The sequence below is a fragment of the Equus caballus genome, unplaced genomic scaffold (assembly GCF_041296265.1).
Source record: "Equus caballus isolate H_3958 breed thoroughbred unplaced genomic scaffold, TB-T2T haplotype2-0000451, whole genome shotgun sequence".
Classification (NCBI taxonomy): domain Eukaryota; kingdom Metazoa; phylum Chordata; class Mammalia; order Perissodactyla; family Equidae; genus Equus; species Equus caballus.
This window is the reverse complement of record NW_027221893.1, coordinates 821,832-843,241: the sequence shown is the minus strand read 5'-3', so window position 1 is coordinate 843,241 and position 21,410 is coordinate 821,832. Positions and strand designations below refer to the sequence as shown.

General features: G+C 36.5%; 1 protein-coding gene across 5 annotated transcripts; it reads left to right on the top strand.

Annotated features, from left to right (window-relative positions):
* Positions 1-33: 33 nt before the first annotated feature.
* On the top strand, positions 34-20,974 carry LOC138922110 (ATP-binding cassette sub-family D member 2-like). 5 transcript variants are annotated; one of them, XR_011435191.1, is made up of 7 exons: positions 34-178; positions 2,605-2,708; positions 4,699-6,324; positions 7,868-8,048; positions 16,491-16,623; positions 19,974-20,142; positions 20,880-20,974. XR_011435191.1 is itself a non-coding variant. In XM_070258932.1 (5 exons), the coding sequence occupies exons 3-5, from the start codon at positions 5,026-5,028 to the stop codon at positions 19,979-19,981; spliced, it is 1,488 nt and encodes a 495-aa protein (XP_070115033.1). In that variant the 5' UTR covers positions 34-178; positions 2,605-2,708; positions 4,699-5,025; the 3' UTR covers positions 19,982-20,111. The 5 variants fall into 5 exon arrangements, 2 of the variants coding, with proteins under 2 accessions (XP_070115033.1, XP_070115034.1); XR_011435192.1 differs by having other exon boundaries at positions 40-178; positions 2,605-2,824; XR_011435190.1 differs by lacking the exons at positions 19,974-20,142; positions 20,880-20,974 and adding an exon at positions 13,558-13,686 and having other exon boundaries at positions 16,502-16,623.
* The last annotated feature ends 436 nt before the right edge of the window (positions 20,975-21,410 follow it).

The window sequence follows — 21,410 nt, the reverse complement described above, 5'->3', positions numbered from 1 at the left end:
GTTAGGCTCCTTCCGCGTCTCCCGGCAGCCTCTGCGGTTTCTGCGGCGACGCTGTCCTGATAGGGCCGCAGGGGACGCCGTGGGAAAGCAGCGCGTCCGAAGGAGGAAGAACACAGCAGTTTCAACCGGTCGGGCGAAGGAACCCTCAAGAAATCAAGTGTCGGGCTGTGGCCGCAGGGTTAGTGTTTCAAACCACCCCCACCATAGTTTTATTTACTTTGGTGTAGGTCTCAGCCTTTTTCTTTTTAGGTCAAAGAACAGACTGAGGGGAGAAAAAGAAGGCAAGAACAAAGATATGGATCCGTAATCCTCAAGATGATGTTTCCATTCCCACATCACTCCACATCCAAATCCTTTAAATATCTTTCACGTGCAGTTTCAATATTCAGTACACAGTTGTTTATTAGAAATATTGCGCTGTAGTAACTTACCATTTTGTGGGTTTCTTAGAGAGCTTGATCAAAACTGGGTTTAGCTGTAAAGACCCAAAGACTTTAAACACCTTACCGAAAAAAATCTCAAAACGAAAGTTGGATTTTAGTGATCGTTTCTGTGTTATGTTTGTATATCCTCACAAAATGTTTATCTTACACACTGTTCTATGATATTTTGGTTAGAAACTAGAAATCTCCTGTACCAAACAAATGCACAAAATGGTTTTTTTTCCCCAATTGTCATGATTGTTTTCCAGATTTTTAATCTGGGCAACCTCTCATTTTCAAATATGATACATTTTCTGTTAACTCATTGGGAAATAGTGCCTAAAATATAGTTGCCTAAAATAGGATTATGTGCCCTGGTAGACATCGTTTAATCATAGAAATACTGATTTTTGTCACAAAAATTCACCAAAGTATATCTATCATTGGTTTGAATTAAACCAAGTGAGTATAGCATTTCAGAACAAATTAGTCTTCGTCATGGAGTAGCTCATCGTTTTTCAGTAACTAAACCATACAGTCGAGTCAGAAGCAATGGCCCAGTGCGTTAGCCTTTCCTACTTTCAACATTTTGAAACAGGTACAAATTAACTAAATTAACTAGAAGGGGAAAATAATTTTATAGAGGATTGACTGACCTTTTAAAATATATTCTATAGGTAGAGACATAAAGGACAGGTTGACCAATCTGTTGAGAAGAGTCAAGAAGTGGGAGCTGGGTAGAACCGTGTCTTCTCTCTGACTAGAGTCACTGCTTTCCTTCCAGTCACAGAGAGGCAGTGGAAGTGGTCAATTAGGCTAAGGAAAGATTAATCTATGAGATACATCCTCAGACAAGATATTTGCTGGGTTTTCCTTCACAGCAAAAGACATTTCATTATGAACCAGTTATTAGGTGGTTATTTGTAACAGATGAAATATTGACCTAAGATCTCATCTTCATTGTGTTTGTGGCTCACATGAATAAGGCTAGCATGACTGGTAGATAATGAGTCAAATGCTGTGCTATTTTAGGGCCAGTAGGGCAATTAGGTAATCTCGGGTCAGGAAACAGTTCAAGAAAGGAATACAGCACAGATAAAATACTACTTAGCATTTGCTGAGAAGGAAATGCATCCCAAATCTTAAACCTTAATTTGTCTTTACTGCTAAAAATTATTTACTCTCTGGTGATTTACTATCTAAACACATAATACATATTATCTACATTATACATTTTTATTCATATACTTATATATGTAGGTCTCTTTATTATAAAAATTTATTTCTGATGTTTTACTGTTTAGAAAGCATGTAGTTTTCCTAATATATGTGTATATATATAGTCTCTAATATATATATAAAGTCTATTTAATCCTGCTCTTCCATGGTTGTTGGTAATGTCCACTGTGACACTGACATTGAGAGTATCACACTTGAGAACAGAGTAATTTGATAATTATTGCTTATTTTTTAACTTTCATTCATTTTCAAGATCTTTTTTTAAGATTATTTCTCCTCTCTTAAGAAAAATTTTAATGCTTTCCCATGTAAACACATGTAAAGTTGAGAAGATTGAGTGGAAATTAGGCTGAATTATGTTTACTATAGTAACAAGTGACTTTTTTTCACTCTTTTTTTCTCACCTAGTTTGAAATTCAAACTAAATTAGCATTCTTTCTGCTTTAATTGCATGGCAATATAAAAAATGAAAGAAGTATCTTGACATTCTTAGTTTCTTACTTAAATACCATATATTTCCAACTGGAATTATGTATCTGTTTTCCTATCATCTTGAATTCTTCCTCTGCCTTCCCTGAAGTCTTGAGCTTGGTCTCAGATGCTAGGACCAACCCTGACTCTTGGGGGTAGGGTAGAGTGAAGGGTGGGAGTGGAATTAAAATGGTGATAGTTACATCTGTACTTAAGTGGCTCATCATTAGGTCAAATCTCACATTAACCTTTTCCCCAGTTCTAGTAACTGGCCTCCAACCTTCCCTGCACCACAATTCCGGTAACCAAATTTCTGTCTTTCTATCTTGATTATTTTCCTCATTCTAACAAGTCTTTCACTCAAGCCAATAAAAGCTTGTTCCTATACCCTAGCTTCATTATCAGTTGATAAACTGACCTACCTACAACTAAGTGCAGGCCTGATTTGATCTCTAACCTTCTTTGCTTCTAGATTTCCCACTGCCCTGCTCCTCCCCTGATGTGGCTGTCCTATGCCAGTGATGCAGGCCACTTGCCTCGACTGCCAGCTGCTTGCTGACCGGCGTAACCCTCTGTGTAAGTGTTCTGCCTGGCTGAACATCCTCCTATCACCCCCAGCTAAGTTTACCCTGGCCCTCCACCTGTCTTATCACAGTCAGGAGATGTGACATAAAGAATTAAAGTTTATAAGGGTAAGAGATCCTTACTTTGACACGTGAGAAACGTGAGATTAGGAATAAAAGATTTTGAAAATAACCACTATAACACTATGATCTCTACATACAGACTTAGAAAGTCTCAATGGAATGAATGATAGATTGTGCTGCTAATATGGTCAGCTATAAAAGAAATTTGCATGAATTTGCCACTCATGTATTAGTCAGTCTGCTGAATTGAATGCAAACAAATGAAAAGAGACCTGTGATGATTCTTGAAATTCATATAGGTACATGGGAAAGGAGTTTTAAAAGTTTAAGGCTATTGTTACTTATGAAAAGGAGAATAGTTCTTTATTCACAGTAAACTGAATAATGAAGATCATTCAACACTGAAACAGGTTTTATATTCTAGCACAAGGGTTGGCAAACTTCTTCTGAAGAGGGCCAGATAGTGAATATTTTAGGCTCTGTTTCATCTATCCAGCTCTGGCTCTGTGGCTTGCAAGCCATAGAAAATAAGTAAATAAATAAATGGGTGTGGCTGTGTTCCAATAAAACTTTATTTATGGACACTGAAATAAAAATTTCATGTAATTTTCATGCACCACAAAATATTATTATTCTTGTGATGTGTTTTCAACCATTTTAAAATGTAAAAACTGTTCTTATCTCAAGGGCCATAAAAAAATAGGTGGCAGGCCAAATTTGGCCCACTGGTTGGGTTATAATTTGCCAACCTCTGTTCTAATTTAATGCATATCTTCCCAGGCTTCCAGTTGACTAGAAATGTGTATGTATGTTGTGGGGGGTGGTGGGTGTGGGGAAGCAAAAATGCTTTTGCATATTCGAAAACACACTCATCCTTACCTAAACATTTTACATATTTAAAAGTATGCAGAATTTTGCTTGACTGTTTAGCAGTTTAAGTCCTCTATTAGGGATGTAGGGAAAATTTTTTTAACACTCTTTGTTTGAATCAAATAACCAAAGTGGGAAGTAGCCAATAGATTATCTCTAAGCCTAAACAAAACAAGCAAAACAAAAGTTTGCAAAAGACAAAGAACTCTCAAAAAAGGTCCCAGAGAAGCTATTTCCACCATCTAACTCCAGTTGGATTCCCAAATGGTTAACTTTAGGTTATAAAGTCACACACCTCCAAGTAACAACTATCTAAAGGACGCAAGAGGGTGGTAGAAGTGAAACACTGCTCTTTTTTATTCAATAGTCACCTTGTAAATAAATACCAGTGCATCAGATCTCCATTGCTAAAAATAGCAGTTGTGGGGCTGGAAGATTTTTATTGTAAGGACAAGTAAACATAGAGATGGAGATATAGCAAAGAACTATTTTCTATAATGCAGAAGACTTCTCTCCTATTTATTTACAAAATATGCCCTCAATTACGACTTGTCTGATAGATTCTGGGACTTCATGAGAAACACAGGCAGAAAAAATAAAATAAAATGGGACTGAAAAACAGATCTAAGTATTTGATAGTTTGCTTTCTCCAGTGTCCCTCCCGCTTGTCTCTTTCCTCTCTCTCCCTTTCAGATTCAGTCCATACCCTTTCACATTCATTCCATATCCTTTTCACATTCATTTCATGTTGGTCCTCTTGCCCCTCCTCCCTCATCTCCCTAGCTCCTTCTGCCTCATCTCGTTTTATAGCGCTTGGAAATTTCCTTTTCTTTCTGCTCTTCCCCTTGTGGTATCTACTAAAACCTTAGAGGAGTGATGTATATTCTGAAACTTCTGTGCGTTTCTAAGTGACGCTGAGCATGCTCAGTAGCTGGGGCAGGTTTTGTCGCCCGCAGCTGCCCTGATTCGACCTTTCCCAAAATAGACATTTAACTCTTTGGACTCCTGCCTAAGGATGTAATTCGCTTTGCTTTCTCCTCATTTTCAAGGTTCAAAGGGAAGCGGCGAGGATTCCAAGGTCCCACCATCCTCACAGCCAATGAGGGGCCTGTGAGGGAGGAGCTTGGGGCGGCTTAGTGCAGCTTGAGCTTCTGAGGGAATCATCCTCAGTAGGTGCAGTGGAGTCTGAGCTCCGCTGCACCTGTCACAGCAGAACAAAATTGAAAAAAACAAAAGCAAAATTTAAGAAAAGAAGAGAAGAAATGCTGCGGACTATGGAACCCTGTAGGACTTTCTGAAACATTTGCTGGGGATTCTGGTGGATCATGATCTTTTAAAACCAATTCTTTTTGAAGCCGGTTTGGGTAATTGGGAAAATGACACATATGCTAAATGCAGCAGCTGATCTAATGAAATGGACCAGATCTAGCGCTGCTAAAAGGGCTGCCTGCCTGGTGGCTGCGGCATATGCTCTGAAAACCCTCTATCCCATCATTAGCAGGCGTTTAAAGCAATCTGGCCACAGGAAGAGAAAAGAAGCAGCTTACCCGACTGCAGAGAACAGAGAAATACTGCATTGCACCGAGACCACTTGTAAAAATTCTTCGCCTGGAGTGAATGCAGATTTTTTCAAACAGCTACTAGAACTTCGGAAAATTCTCTTTCCAAAACTTGTGACCACTGAAACAGGGTGGCTCTGCCTCCACTCGGTGGCTCTGATCTCGAGAACATTTCTGTCTATCTATGTGGCTGGTCTGGATGGACAAATCGTGAAAAGCATTGTGGAAAAGAAGCCTCGGGCTTTCATCATCATATTAATCAAGTGGCTTATGATTGCCATCCCTGCTGCCTCTGTGAACAGTGCGATAAGGTACCTGGAGTGCAAACTGGCTTTCATCATCAAATTACTCAAGTGGCTTATGATTGCCATCCCTGCTGCCTCTGTGAACAGTGCGATAAGGTACCTGGAGTGCAAACTGGCTTTCATCATCAAATTACTCAAGTGGCTTATGATTGCCATCCCTGCTGCCTCTGTGAACAGTGCGATAAGGTACCTGGAGTGCAAACTGGCTTTCATCATCAAATTACTCAAGTGGCTTATGATTGCCATCCCTGCTGCCTCTGTGAACAGTGCGATAAGGTACCTGGAGTGCAAACTGGCTTTCATCATCAAATTACTCAAGTGGCTTATGATTGCCATCCCTGCTGCCTCTGTGAACAGTGCGATAAGGCACCTGGAGTGCAAACTGGCTTTGGCCTTCAGAACTCGCCTAGTAGACCATGCCTGTGAAACCTATTTTACAAATCAGACTTATTATAAGGTGATCAATATGGATGGGAGGCTGGCAAACCCTGACCAGTCTCTTACTGAGGATATTATGATGTTCTCCCAATCTGTGGCTCACTTGTATTCTAATCTGACCAAACCTATTTTAGATGTAATCCTGACCTCCTATACGCTCATCCAGACTGCTACATCCAGAGGAGCTAGCCCAATTGGGCCCACCCTATTAGCAGGGCTTGTGGTATATGCCACTGCTACAGTGTTGAAAGCCTGCTCTCCCAAATTTGGTAAATTGGTGGCTGAAGAAGCTCATAGAAAAGGCTGTTTGCAGTATGTGCACTCCAGAATTATAGCCAAGGTTGAAGAAATTGCCTTTTACAGAGGACATAAGGTAAGATAGAAATTAAGATGATGGGTGAAATGTGAGACTGTTCGAGCTGCCACTGCAGTGCTAGATACCATCTGTTGTACTGTTGATGGACCCACTTCTTTAGCGTTTTAGACTCCGATGACATCTAAACCTGTACTAGAATGTATGCTTCCTTACCCTTTTTACTCACAAGTTGTTAAAGAATTATAGAGTGCAAACTTTTCTAAAGTTTCATGAGAATAAAATTTTCAGCACTCAGTCTACTTAGCCTCAGTTACCCAAACATGCTCAGAATTATCTCTGAAGCATTTTCTTAAAACTTAAATCCTAATTGGTTGTAGAACATTAGAAGAAAATGTGTTTGGAAACTGAGTAAACACATGTCCATTGAGATGGAAAATTTAGGATGGTATTCTCTTGGTGTTACTATTGAGGGCCCTTTGTTTTTAAGAGGAAAAAAGACCCTGTCCTTTTACATGAAAGACAAGTTTAACAATTTTGCATGCCTGGTCAGCAATGGAGGGTCCTCAGTCCTAAGAAGTGCAGGAGAGTGTGTCTCACAAATGGCATTTCCAACTCTTAGTTAATGTTCAGCACCATGTTTGACACAAATAAAAAGAGGCAGTGAAATGAAATTTTGTCTGGCTTTGAGAGAAAAGCTAAGATTAGAGAAGAAATGAGGAGGAGAAAAGGAATTTCAGAACGTTATTTCTGAATACTAAAGATTTTCGACATTAAGCAGATCCCTAAAATAGTTAGCCTAATTACATAAACTTCCAGAGCATTGAAGTAACCTCAGAATATTAAATACGACCAAATTTTTTAAGGTGATGCATCTGAAATCTTAATACAAATGACTTAGTACAAATGAAATATTCAGGTATTCTTAAGTTGAAATGGTATTTTAATTCCCAAGCAGAATTATTTACTTTTTGAAGCATCATTAGTTATCAAGACAAACGTTTACAGTAGTAGGAATCTGAAGAAGAAAATTTAAAGCAAATTTAGGACTTCTACTCCCCCTTGAAAATTGTCCTTATATGTTGTATTAGTCATATTGACTTGTGATTCTTCTTGAATCATTGAACTCAGTGATTTAAATTATACCATGCTGTAGGCTTCCGGCATTTAAGACAAAATCCAGCAAATTGAGTTAGTTCGAAAATGGAATCTAATTACACATATGTGTGTCATGTGTTTATTTTCAAATATTTTTGGTGTGATCAAGAAGGATAAAGTTCTAACATTGTTTACTCATGTCTTATAGAATATCGTTTAATTTTAACCTCATGCATGTAATTTTGAAATAAAAATTATAAATCACTGACATGTACTTTATATTTACTAAGTATCATGGGTTTTTTTCAATAATATAGGTGTGACCAAATTAAACAATAATGACTCATTCTTATATTAATCTGTATTTTTTAGTTGTTAGAATCATAGATCATACTATACTAAGTAAAACAAAATAATGTGTACCTATCTTTAAAGAAAGCCTTCAGACATACAGTATTTACTTTTGTAACTCATGCTGGGTTCTTGCCTCTTTTTCCCTCTATAGGTGGAAATGAAGCAACTCCAGAAAAGTTACAAAGCTTTAGCCGATCAGATGAACCTCATTTTATCCAAACGTTTGTGGTGCATCATGATAGAGCAGTTCTTGATGAAGTATGTTTGGAGCAGCAGTGGACTGATTATGGTGGCTGTACCTATTATCACTGCAACTGGCTTTGCAGATGGTGGTAATGACATTTATGCTTAATCTTCAATATATGTTTAGGATTATTTCTCTTGAAGGTGTCACTGCTGGTTTTGTGTGAGTGAAACTGAATATGTAGCCATTTTTCTGTGGTCATTAATGGTCAGAAACAAAGGCAGACTTTGCAACATCCAATAATAATACCTGCAATGTGAAAGGAGATAAGTGGCTCAAAAGTCCTTTCCAGTTGTGAGATATTTCAAATTAATATCTTGAAAAGCAGTGTAAGTTCTCTCCATGTGTTTTAAACTTCAGTTCTGCACATCCCATGTATTTAGTCTATAAATATTCTATAACTGGATCTGCCCTGTTTTGTGATTTGAAGAGTTGGTTGACTACATTAGGCAACTAGGAATATTGTTTTAGGAAGTGCTTCACACCATGGAAGGAGATCTCCTCTACTTGTAGGTAACATAGATAAAGCTCCTATGTAGCATGATTTGGTGGCATTGTGGGGGTAGGGGTTGTCAAGCTGCCCCTGTCTAATTCTAGCTATCACCACCCCAGTGGTTTTTACCAACATTTTTCATCTTTGGGATAACTAAGAAAGATAAGGACAACAAGAACAATATTAAAACGTTCTGTAATACTTGAGATGGGAGTTTGGGTCTTAATGGGCAGAGACAAAGGGGAGTTAATTAAATTAGCAGCATTTTCTGCTCTTCCTCCAAAATAAAACGTTCCCCCTTCTCTTTAAAAACCACTTGGTCAAAATTGGCCTTAGTGTTGAAGTAACTAAATAAAAGCATGGGCTTTGTAGTAAGACAGAGCTTAGCTCAACTCTTGGCTTTCCCTCTTCCTGCCTGTATCCTCTCAGTCATGTTAATTAAACTCTGAACCTCCATTTCCTCATCTGTAAAAGGAGAATTGGAAAGGCTACTTCAGAGGACTGTTGGGAGGATTTAACAGAATAATGTTTATAAAGTACAGAGCATGCTCTTGACGTTCTTGATATAGAGTGACAATTATTACCTAGGAAACAAAAGGCAACACTGAGAATAAGGTAACAGAATTCACACTATTTTACGGCTATTTTTGGTGTAGAATTAAGAATTAAGTTATTTGTTTGAAGTCATCTAATAAAAACAAGTAAAAGAATTACCCTATACTTTAATATTTTGAAACAGTGCTTCAATGCTTTAACCAATTATTACAAAAAAACTTGTCAAATTTGAGTCATTCTTAACCTAAAATTGTTCATTTTAGTAAATTGGAATTTGTCAATCCCATGTGATAAGACTGTAGATATACCAAATATACTCCACAACTCAACTGTCTAATACTGTGTTTAGACCACTGGGAAACTGAATTTTATCTATTTTTATGTTTTCAAAGTTTTATTTTTCAAAAAATCATTTAAAAAGTTTATATTGAATAAGGTGTTGTTGGTAATAGTATTTTTAGACATAATCCTTTCATTATAAGATAAAATAAATTGCTTTTTCAAAAAAGTATTGGAGAAAAAAATGACACAAAAATTTATGGTCTTGAGATTAGTTTTAGTAAGACACAACAAAATTATCAGATATTCATAGTGGGTCTAAGTATATGGATGTTTTAAAAGGTTCGTATATAACGTATAGAGACAACACCAATGACAAGATCATGGTGTAGTTCTCTTAGTGCTTGGAAGCACGGGTCTTATTACAAAACCCCAGAGTATTCAACATAGAGCAGAGAAAATGCAGCTATTAATGGTGACAAATTAACCCCACAGAGACCAGTAAGAAGTAAACAGTATATGCAAAGAATCTAACAATCTTATTTCTATGGGTGATGTAATAAGATATTTAAAAATAAATCCTGAAAATATCATATTAAATTAAAGAAACAACATTAAAATTTCACATTGAAATTATGATAATCACAGTGATGCAAGTAAAATAAAGTAATTCTTAAAGCTTCTTTTCAAAAGAGGATTTTATACAAAGAGAAGCAGTATAAGAATGTCATAGAAGAAAAAAATAAATTCGTATGACAGCATTATTATGAGAAGGTGCTTCAATATCTTCTGTAATTTCTAATGTTACTATATATACGCTTATAATGTTTGTGCGTATTTACTAAAGACATTTGACCTACAATGATTTAACACATGAAAATATTGTTAGCATTTTACTCATACAAAATTATTTTTTCTAAATAATGATATATCTTTGAGGCTTTAGGTCTTGGAATTACATATCATATATTCTAATCTAATCTTCAGTCTTAATTTACACTTATGCCCTGAGTTGTCCCTTATGTTAGAGATGAATTAAATACATGATACTGTATATTTTAAAGCAAAAATAGGTGGAAAAAGTGGGTGAATGAGAGAAGAATGGCAAAGAGAAAAGGGAGAAAAAGTAGGATAGAGGAAAAAAAGACAATACAATAAAGAAGCAGGCCACTGTTCAGATCTTGACTCAGCTATTTAGTAGTTATCCATCCTTGAGAAATTTGCATAAACTTTATATGCCTCAGTTTTCCTCTCTTAACCATAGGTATAGTAATATATATCTTACAGAATTATGAAATTGTATATAATGTATTTAATGTGCTTTGAAACAGTTCTCAGCAAGTAGTAAGAATTTAGGTGGATCATTGTTAATATTTATTCTATTCTTACCATGTGGGCTCTGGCATCAGATTGCCTGGGTTCAAATGCTTACTCTTTTGCTTACTAGGCTATGACTATGGGCAAGTCATTTAACCTTCTTGTGCTTCAATTTCCTCATTTCTGAAATGGGAGAAATTATAGCAGGGTTGTTAGGAGGATTAAAGAAGAGTACATGTGTAAAACTTAGAACAATGCCTGCTTCATCGAAAATGCTCAATAGACATTTGCTGGCACGATTATTGTTGTTAAGAGAGCAAGATATTTAAAAGTGATTAGGAAGTCAGAGGTAAAAGTGCAGATAGGAGGAAGAGCCTGCATAGTTTTTTTGGAGGAGAAAAGAAAAATAGTTTTGTAGTAGATTTGTTATACCACCCACCTACAACTTCAAGTGAAATCTTATGGTTAGGACAGGATTATGTTTATATTCAAGTTCACATTACAAAATTGCATGTGGAATCATGCCATTTTCACTCAGACGAGGAGCTTAGAGGTCATCCAGTCTGGAGCCCCAGATTTGCCTCAGGGCACACAGATGGTTAGTGGAAGCACTAAGGATAGAAGACATTATGTGATTCCTAGTGTGTTACTTTTCTTACCTTCATCACGCTACCTCCGTTTAGCTATATTGGAACTTAGTCTATAAGGGACTTAACTTAGTTTGAGACCAAGCAATCGTGGGAGCTAATGCTTGAAATAGAGGCATTGAAATAGTTAATTATATATAGTTTCTGTTATATTTTCTTAGAGGACATTACCCCTTTCTTTGCTTTGTATTAAGAGAAAGACTGAAATTATGTCAAGAAAATAGTTACCTGGGAGCTGTATCTCAATTTTTTAATATTATAGGCCACTTTTCTTCTCTTCATATCAAAAGCAGTTCTGGGCAAGGCCAGGGAAAGCTACTTATAGGTCCCTTCTGCCGGACCTTATCACAGACACCTGACAGGCAGTGAACAGTGCACCTAAGCCACTAGCACTGCCAGTAGCGTCCACATGTTGGTGATCTGCTAACGTGAGGTGGCACCTCAGAAGTAGCAACTGAAAGCACTCTTAGGAATGGAACTGAACTCTACCATAACCCTCATAACATGGGTGATATTTTATTCCTAAAATGTACTTCCAACAAGATGATCTCCATAGCTCCTGCTGCAGGAGTATGTCTCATATTCAAATGCCAAATTGTTGAAATATAATTTTGTATTTGGGTCAGTTTACATATGACTACTCTCTTGTTGACCAATTATTGTCACAGTAATTATCAGTACATATCAAAGACATACTTTTTAGCTGTAATTAGCTATTCGTGTCAGGAGCTATAATTTTTAAAGTATAACATACATGCCCACAACGGCACAATCATTAGTGTACCACTCAGTGAACTGTCACAAAGTCAACCCATACACGTAAGCACCACTGAGAAGAAACAGAACCTTACCTTCATCCTAGAAGCTCCCATCCCAGAAACCCCTTCCCAGTCTTATCCTCATCTTCAGCCTCCTACCCCCATCCCCACTTCCTCCTGCCCCTGCCCCCATGCCACAGCAAAGGCAGGCATTTTACCGATCATTCATTAGTATTTGCTGGGTTTTGAGCCTTATATAAATAGTATCATGCAGTACGTATGAGAGTTTTAGTTGCTCCACATCTTTGTCAATGTTTGATGTGAGTCTTTTTCCTTTTAGGCATTCTTATGAGTGTATAAGCGTGCTTCATTGTAGTCTTAATTTGCATTTCTCTGATGACTGAGGAGGTTAAGCACTTTTCATTTGTTTATTGGCTACTTGGATAGCCTTTTTTATGAAGTACCGATAAGTTTTTTCTTCATTTTTAAACTGGCTTATCTGGTTTTCGCTTGTTCATTTGTAAAGCTCTTGTGTATTCTGTAATGAGTAGTTTGTCAGATACACACACACACACACACACACTCAAATCTCTTTTCCCACTCTATTCTTGCCTTTTCAGTCTCTTAAGTGTCTAAGAGAAGTTCATAATTTTAATATAGTTCAATTTATCAATCATTTTCTTTGTTGTTAGTGCTTTTTTTGTCCTGTTTAAGAAATATTTGTGTCACCCAAGGTCATAGAGTTATTCTCCTATTTTTTTTTTTTTTTTTTTTTGAGGAAGATTAGCCCTGAGCTAACTACTGCCAATCCTCCTCTTTTTTTTTCTGAGGAAGACTAGCCCTGAGCTAACATCCATGCCCACCTTCCTCTACTTTATACATGGGACGCCTACCACAGCATGGCGTTTGCCATGCGGTGCCATGTCTGTACCCGGGATCTGAGCCAGCGAACCCCAGGCCATCGAGAAGCAGAACGTGCCAACTTAACCGCTGCACCACTGGGCCGGCCCTCTCCTATTTTATCTTCTAGAAATTTATTGGTTTTTCATTTCACATTAAGATCATCAGTTAGAATTGATGTTTATATATGGTATGAGGTAGGGTAAGATTCAGATTTGTCAAGGTGGCAAAGATAAAACATAAATGACAAGAAATAAACTCAGATTGTAAGTCCAAAGAAAAAAGTACAGAAGGGTAGCCTGCTTTTTTAATTTTTAAAAAATTAATAGACAATTTTCTTTAGAATAGTTTTAGGTTTACAGAAAAATTGAGCAGAAAGTGTTCAGTTCCCAAATTTCCCCTCCTCCCATAATTTCCCTTGTTATTTACATCTTGTATTAATGTGATACCTTTGTTATAACTGATGAACCAATATTTATACATTAGTAACTGAAGTCCATAGTTTACATTAGGATTCACTCTTTGTATTATACAGTTCTATGGGTTTTCACAAATGTATTACATAACCTTAGTTTTAAATCCTTTCTCACCTTTTCAGTGAAATAGCAACAGATGTGACCGTGTTTCAATATATCCTTTTATTAGCAGAGCTGAAAATAGCAGTAAAATGAGAAGATATAATGTTAAATATTAAATCCTTAAGTGAGGCACTTTTGACAACGTATTCAAAATATTTGGTGAGGAAGATAAAATGTGTTGATCTGGGATACAAAATAGGTGAGTGCTTTAGGTCATGAATTTATATCTCTGACACTGAGGAATGTACCCTTCTCACAGAGGCTATGCAGTTGGCTGTTGTGAGCATGGCAAAATACTACTGGCACTGCTCTCACAGTACTTTCCAAAGAACAATCCGTAGAATAAAAGTCAAATGAAATCTGTCCAGAGCTATTTGTAATTTTGTTGCTAAAAGCACGAAGAAAACCCAATAGGCATTAATCTGCTAAAGCGACGTGGAAAGTACCATGCCATGTCAAACACCAGTTCATCTGTGCTAGTGTTTTTACTTCTTAACAGAGACTGTCAGTAAAAGCTACTATTTAAACCGCTTTTAACCCAAATTCATAAAATCCCATGATTATTTTAGATCACCAGCCAGATTCTCTATGAGCCAAAACTATTCTTAGTGCTTTAACTGATTCAGCAATTCACTATTTTGGTAGCTTGCTGAGAATCTTTCGGTAATTTTTTTGTGTCTATCTAAATTTTGTCACACATTTAAATGTAAGAATATCTACATTCTGTTTCCAGTCTATTTATTCAATCACATTTTTCACTCCTCACTTATACCAGCACTCAAAGCCTTTCTTTTTTCATTCCTCAGGGAAACTCACTCACTTCAAGGGGGCTAACAGGAGTCCTCTAGAGCAGTGACAATAGTAGGGCTAGGAGGAACCACATTGGACTATTTGTCCTCTTTTTTTTTTTTTTAAAGATTGGCACCTGAGCTAACAACTGTTGCCAATCTTCTTTTTTTCCTTCTTCTTCTTCTCCTCCACAAAACCCCCCAGTACATAGTTGTATATTCTAGTTGTGAGTGACTCTGGCTGTGCTATGTGGGACACCACCTCAGCGTGGCCTGCTGAGCGGTGCCGTGTCCGCGCCCAGGATCCCAACCAGCGAAACCCTGGGCTGCCAAAGTGGAGCTCAGGAACTTAACCACTCGGCCACCGGGTGGCCCCTAGACTATTGTAAAAGGGCCCCATGAACTCATGGTGATTCTCATACTCGGGTGAAATCAGTGCCTGACACCAACCCATGCTGTAACTTGATCAAGCTGTTTATCATTCAGTTGGCATTGCTTGAAGTTTCCCTTCTCTGTCCTGTTGCTTATACTATACTTATGATCTATTGAAATTATATGTGGTCTTCAAGGCCTCACTCACAGTCTACTCCTCCATGAAGCATTTCCTGTCTCTTGCAGCAAGAAATGATCTTTGCCTCCTCTAAACACCTCCCATTAACTCTCTTCATAGGCTGCCCTGCATAGTTATTTGGGAACTTATCTTCTCTCTCCTACCAAACTGTAGGCTCCCTAAGGAAAGAGTCTGAAAATCACATTTATCCTTGCATGTCCTATAGCACCTTGCCTAATTTCTTGCATATCTAGGTGTTCAGTAAATATCTGCTGAGTGCATTTTACCTTATATTATGCGTGGATCTCTTTCAAACCCAGCTGAGCTGTCTGTGAGCAAGTAAATATGAAATTATCTGGTAGTCATAATAGGGCATAAGTTAAATATTTGCACTGATATGGAGAAAAAAAACCTTTGCACTGAGATAAGTCAGAGAACAATAAATATCAAAGTTAGACTATGACTATCTATATCACTCTAATTTCTTCATTAATTTTCAGCATTTAATTTAGAACTTTGGAAATAATCTATAGACGGGCCAGATAGAGACTCAAATTGTTGGAAAGATTAAAATAATGACTTGGAGAGAACAATTTTGAAGAATGAGACTAAATTAAATAGATATGCGATAATAACTAGAGAAAATAATAACAGCTAACATTTAGAGAACTTATTATAGGCCATAGATTAGACTAACACTTCATTTGTATTTCACCTTAAAACAACTCTTTGAGATAGAATTGTTTGAGATAGTATTATTGTCTCCCTCATTTACAAATGAGAAAATAGGCATGGAGAGGATAAGTGGCAAGTTCTACTTACCTTACTACCTGCCAATAAGTAGTAAAGCCTGGATTCAAACCTAGTCTGACTCCTCTTAACTGTAATTCTGCACTGACAGTAATTTAGGATGTTCATTCATCTATCCATCCCATCCGTGCATCCATGCATCCATTCAATACACATTAAGGAGTACTATGTGCTGGAGACTCTGCTGAGTACTAGGAATAAAGAATAAAACACACATTCTTGACCCTTAAGAAACTTAAAGTCCATTGGAAAGGCCAGCAAAAGTTTCCAGGGAAACCTTTACTAAAGAGTTAACTCTTGAAGAAAGAGCTAGACAAAGAAGGAAGAGAAGTATATTGAAGTCAGAAGAAATCATGTATGCAAATAGCAGAGGATAAATAGAGTGTTGCATGTTTGGGCTGCCGCTAGACTGTAGAGTGAGGGTTGGTTGAAACAGGTAGACAGAGGCTGGATTATGAGGGTCAGCTAACTTGCATTTCTATTAAAGGAACTACACTAGAAATATTTGCTTGTATTCCTATTAGTAGTATTTTATTGACCAAATCCATAGTATTTGATTGCCTAGCTGTAATAAGGGCAGGGAGTTGAATTTGGAAAAAGTTAAAAGAATGCTAAGTGAAAATAGTCATAATTCCTATAGACTTACTTTTGTTCCAAGTCTCCTTCTAAAAAAATAATGAAACAAAAGAAAGCTTTAAATAAAATCTCGTACAAATATTGTATTTTCAATAATTCATTAAATTTCTAAGAAATTGCTGGTACTAATGAAAAATTTACATGTGGTTGTTTTGGCCATAATTTCATCTGTATAAAATAAAACATTTAGTTACTTGAAAAAACTCAATAGTTTTGTAGTTTGCTTTTAGATCTAGAGGATGGCCCCAAACAAGCTATGGTTAGTGAACGGACAGAAGCCTTTACTACTGCTCGAACTTTATTGGCCTCTGGAGCTGATGCTATTGAAAGGATTATGTCTTCATACAAAGAGGTACTTGCATTTCTCATCATCAATTTGATTAAAATAAGATATATGAAAATCAAGCAAAATGTAAATTACAAGATATACTTAGTATTTTGGAAACATTTTTCTCTACCAAACATTGCTAAGAGTAAGGCAGCCCTCCCAAGTATATTGCTGCTAATAACCTTTAATTTTTACACTTTCAATTATAACTCCTCTTTTTCTGTCTATAGTATGATGTATTTGTTTTTAATTAAAAAAAAAACCCACACCCCTAGGTGTGGATTCTGGAGCCAGAGTGCCTAAATTTAAATTCTTGCTCCAGTATTTACAAATTATATGAACTTACTCAAATTCCTTAACCTGTCTGTGTCTGTTTCATCATCTGTGAAATAAGGATAATGATAGCATTGACTTTGTAGGGTTGTTGTGAGTTAATACATGTAGAATGTTTAAAACAATACATATTAAGCAGTCACTAAATGTTAGCCAATAATATTACTTATATACCTTGCAAACTTTTACTCATCCTTCCTGACAAGTCAAGCCTCACCAACCACCTCTAAAACCCTCTTGTGATTCCACCTTCTTTCCGCCTTCGTTGCAGAGTCTGGCTCTACCTTCTCTGTGTTCACAGTACACCTGGTGCTTTACCACATTGTAATTGACTATCCCCTGCACCAGGCCCTGAGTGGAAAGCAGGAACTGTCTTACTCAGCTTTACATTCTTAATATCCATTTTAATGCTTGGAATGTTGTACGTGGTCAATAAATACTTGCTGAAAGAATGGTAATGACCTGCAAATATCACAGTGTTAAGACTGGAAATCATTTTATTCAGTTCAGATGTTACATAATATTCCCATGGACAGACATTCTCACTATTAATTACTCTTGTGGCTTTTGTATCAATATAAATTGCCAGAGCATCTTTATAAATTTAGCTGCCTATTAAATAAGCCTCGAATAAGCCATATAAAAGAGTTACAAAGTTTGTGATTTACCCACAAAACTTTTCAGTCTCATTCAACAACTGATTTCTTGAATTGGGTTAAAAAAATAAAAGTAAAACCAGTTGTTTAGGGCCACGTACCAAACCAACTCAATTTTAAAAAATTTTTCAAATAGTAATTTTGATAATCTGAAGACACAGTTTTGAGGATAGGTTTTTTGATTAATAAATTACTTATTAAAATTAAATGACAAATCAAAATTTTGGCCGTCTCACATTAAAATACTTTGGTATCTAAGTCACAGAAAGAATATCAATTAGTTTTTCTACATTGTCTCCGACACAAAAACTGATTGCATTTTGCTTTATTTTGGCTGACTGTGCTTTGAATCACAGAATGTTCACTTCTAAAGAATCTTATTGCTGCTATGACAGCACATGAAAGCATCATGCATTCTCTGCTAGCTCCAGAGGGAGCAAGGGTCCTTTTTAGAGTTAGAGTTCAAGGGCAAACCCCCTGTCTTATATCCCAAAGTAATTTGTCCACAGTCACATTCTCAGGTTTTTTCAGACACTCTTGGCCCGCTCCACCCTGACTCCTGGTCTACTAACTCCTTGCCTCCTGCTTTTCTTTAATTGACCTCTACATTTGGTTTTGGACTTTTTATTTTTTTATGCAAATATATTTAGCCAGGTTTCTTTTGAATCCATATTTTGTTAATCCTTAGCTCTGTTTTCCTCTGCTTGAGAACTCAGGAGATTTTTGTGGATAACATTTGAGAAATTACCCTTTAAATAGCTATAACATTAACATATAGAAATGCGATACTAATCCAGCTACAGACCTCTCACACAGTAGAAACACGGTAGAAAGCTTTTGACAGTAATATGCACTCTTTTACTGCTTGTTTTGCACACACAAAAATCTTACACAAATGTCAGCATTGTTGTATTATTCCACAATTTATTGTTTAAGAGACATTTACTAGTGACCTGCCTCGCTTACTGGTTCCAGTTTCCTAGTAAACATTTCTGTAAGGGAATGGTTTTTGTGCTTTCCTTTTCACTGAGAAAGATGGTCTTGACAGGAGATGAGTCACCTTTCACAGTACCCTGACAACAAGGTGTTCTTTTAATAGAAAAACAGCAGGAGATTCAGCCTAAATTGGATCACTGGCAGGATAGGAGCAAGGTACCACTCTATTGAGCCTTATGGACTAAAGCAGAGATTTATCTCATCTTATCTTTAATCTCACCTAGAAAACAGTCATATTTAATGTTTTTCTTTGGGCATATAAATCATGTTTGGCTTGAAAAGAAGCTGAATTGTGGAATTTGGACTGAAAAGGAGTTGAAGATTTACATTGAGCTCACTCCCAATTTTGGTATCCTCTAGCAGGGATATTTTCTCTGCCAAGCTTAGGAATTTTGACAATCAATTTGACTCAGAAGCATTCATTTCTAATAAGAAAAATATGTATTTTTCTTCTATTTAAACCCTATTTTAAATTGAAAAAAGATATCAAAATAAAGGATCATAATTTCATTGAATGAACTTAAGCTTTTCACAAAATTTCTAATTTTCTGGAAATGAAATCTGTCATTTGAACGAGTCAAATCAGAAATTTGACTAAAGATTTATTTATTTATGAAGATTTTATTTTTTCCTTTTTCTGCCCAAAGCCCCCCGTACATAGTTGTGTATTTTCAGTTGTGGGTCCTTCTAGTTGTGCTATGTGGAACGCTGCCTCAGCATGGCTTCATGAGCAGTGCCGTGTCTGTGCCCAGGATTCCAACTGGTGAACCCTAGGCCGCTGAAGCAGAGCGTACAAACTTAACCACTCGGCCCCGGGGCTGGCCCCAAAAGATTTGTTTTTTTTAAGATCGGTACCTGAGCCAACATCTGCTGCCAATCTTTTTTTTCCCTTCTCTCCAAAGCCCCCCAGTACACAGTGTATATTCTAGTTGTAGGTCCTTCTGGTTCTGCTATGTGCGATGCTACCTCAGCACGACTTGATGAGCGGTGCTAGGTCTGCACCCAGGATCCAAACCGGCAAAACCCTGGGCCGCTGAAGTGGAGCGTGAAAACTTAACCACTTGGCCGTGGGGCCAGCCCCTTGACCAAAGATTTTTAAGTCTCACTAATATTCTGAAATCTTTACATTTTGTTTTTAACCGTGACTTGAATGAATAATTTTTTATGTGTTTTATAATCCCAATCAAACTTACATTGACACGTTGCTATGTTGCTCTCTTGAGAAACTTTTTACCGTTACTTGTTTTAGTTATCAGATATGTTATTTATTTTTCATGTATAATAAAATAGGATCTTTAATATTAAATCAAAAAGCTTATATGATTGCATATTTTTTTAAGTCTGTCTTGAGTATATTAACTCTATTTTATTTCTCTGTGTTGGTTTTAGATCACTGAATTAGCAGGCTATACTGCTCGAGTGTACAATATGTTTTGGGTCTTTGATGAAGTGAAAAGAGGCATTTATAAGAGAACTGCTGTCATGCAAGAGTCTGAAAACCATAGCAAGAATGGAGCTAACATAGAATTATCCCTCAGTGATACGTTGGAAATCAAAGGTATTAGACTCAAATTTTTTTGTATTTTTCCTGTATTTAAGTGTTTATCAACAGAACTAAAGTTTTTTAGAAGCTAGTCTTTAACAGATAAAAGAAACCAACATTTATTTATTTAAATAGTTATTCCTAAACTTAGTATTGCAGTGTGAGGAGTGGTGACTAACATTACCATTAAAAAAAAATTGTTACCTTTATTTAGAACAAAATTTCTAGAATTATTTTTGGAAACTGCACATATGGCAGAATGAATTGTTTGCTTTTAAAAATCAAATAACAGAATTAGAACTAATGTCATATTGTTCTTCATCATCCTATGTTTTTAAACTTATTTGGTTATCATATTTTTAAAAATTATATATAAATGTCTTAATTCCCTTTCTGGGGCACCGTGTTTTTTCTGTAAGAAAGGTTAATTTAGAGAAACAAGTAGTTGTAAAGAGTATGGCTGGGTTATATCAGATAGAGTTTAGCTTTGCTCTCATTATGATGTTGACATTAGGTTATTGTTAAGTAATGTTTCTGAGAAAGATTTTCCAAGTAGATGTGTCAAAACGTCCAAATTTACGTTAAACTTTTCTTTAGATATAGATATCTATATTTCACTTGGTTTTCTGATTTGTTACTGTGAATTATCTTTATAACGAATTTATCTATGTTGCATTATACTTTAAGTTATTTACGTAGTTAAGAATAACGTGTGATAGCTTTTGTAACTTAAGTCGTTCCTTAACTTATAGGAGAAGTTATTGATGTGGATCATGGAATTATTTGCGAAAATGTTCCCATACATACACCAACGGGAGAAGTGGTGGCTTCCAGGCTAAACTTCAAAGTAAGATGATATTCAAAAATCTTCTGATTGTTGCCATCACACTAATAAAAAACAACACAGAATTCATGTACATTTGTGAAATACATGGAGGAGCATATGGAAAGGAGGGGAAATCAAGGAAGGTATGCACAGTGGCTGAATTACAAAAGCACTTAATTCCTCAGAAAGCAGAAAGAAAGAGAAATTTGATGTCTACTGCTTTATTGCCAGGTTGAAAATTAAAATTACAGTTCACTGAGAGCCTATACAAGGTTCCCAAACGGTTTTTCACACTGCGTTTTCCCTCACCTGAAAAAACAGGCCAAGAGATTGTGACGATCCATAATTAGCGTTTTAATCCATTTGGCAGGACTCAGTGTTTTTCACGTTCTGTGATACTGGGATCTGCGTCTTCACTGTCATGTGTTAAACCTTTAAGTCTTGTCCAAAAGTCATG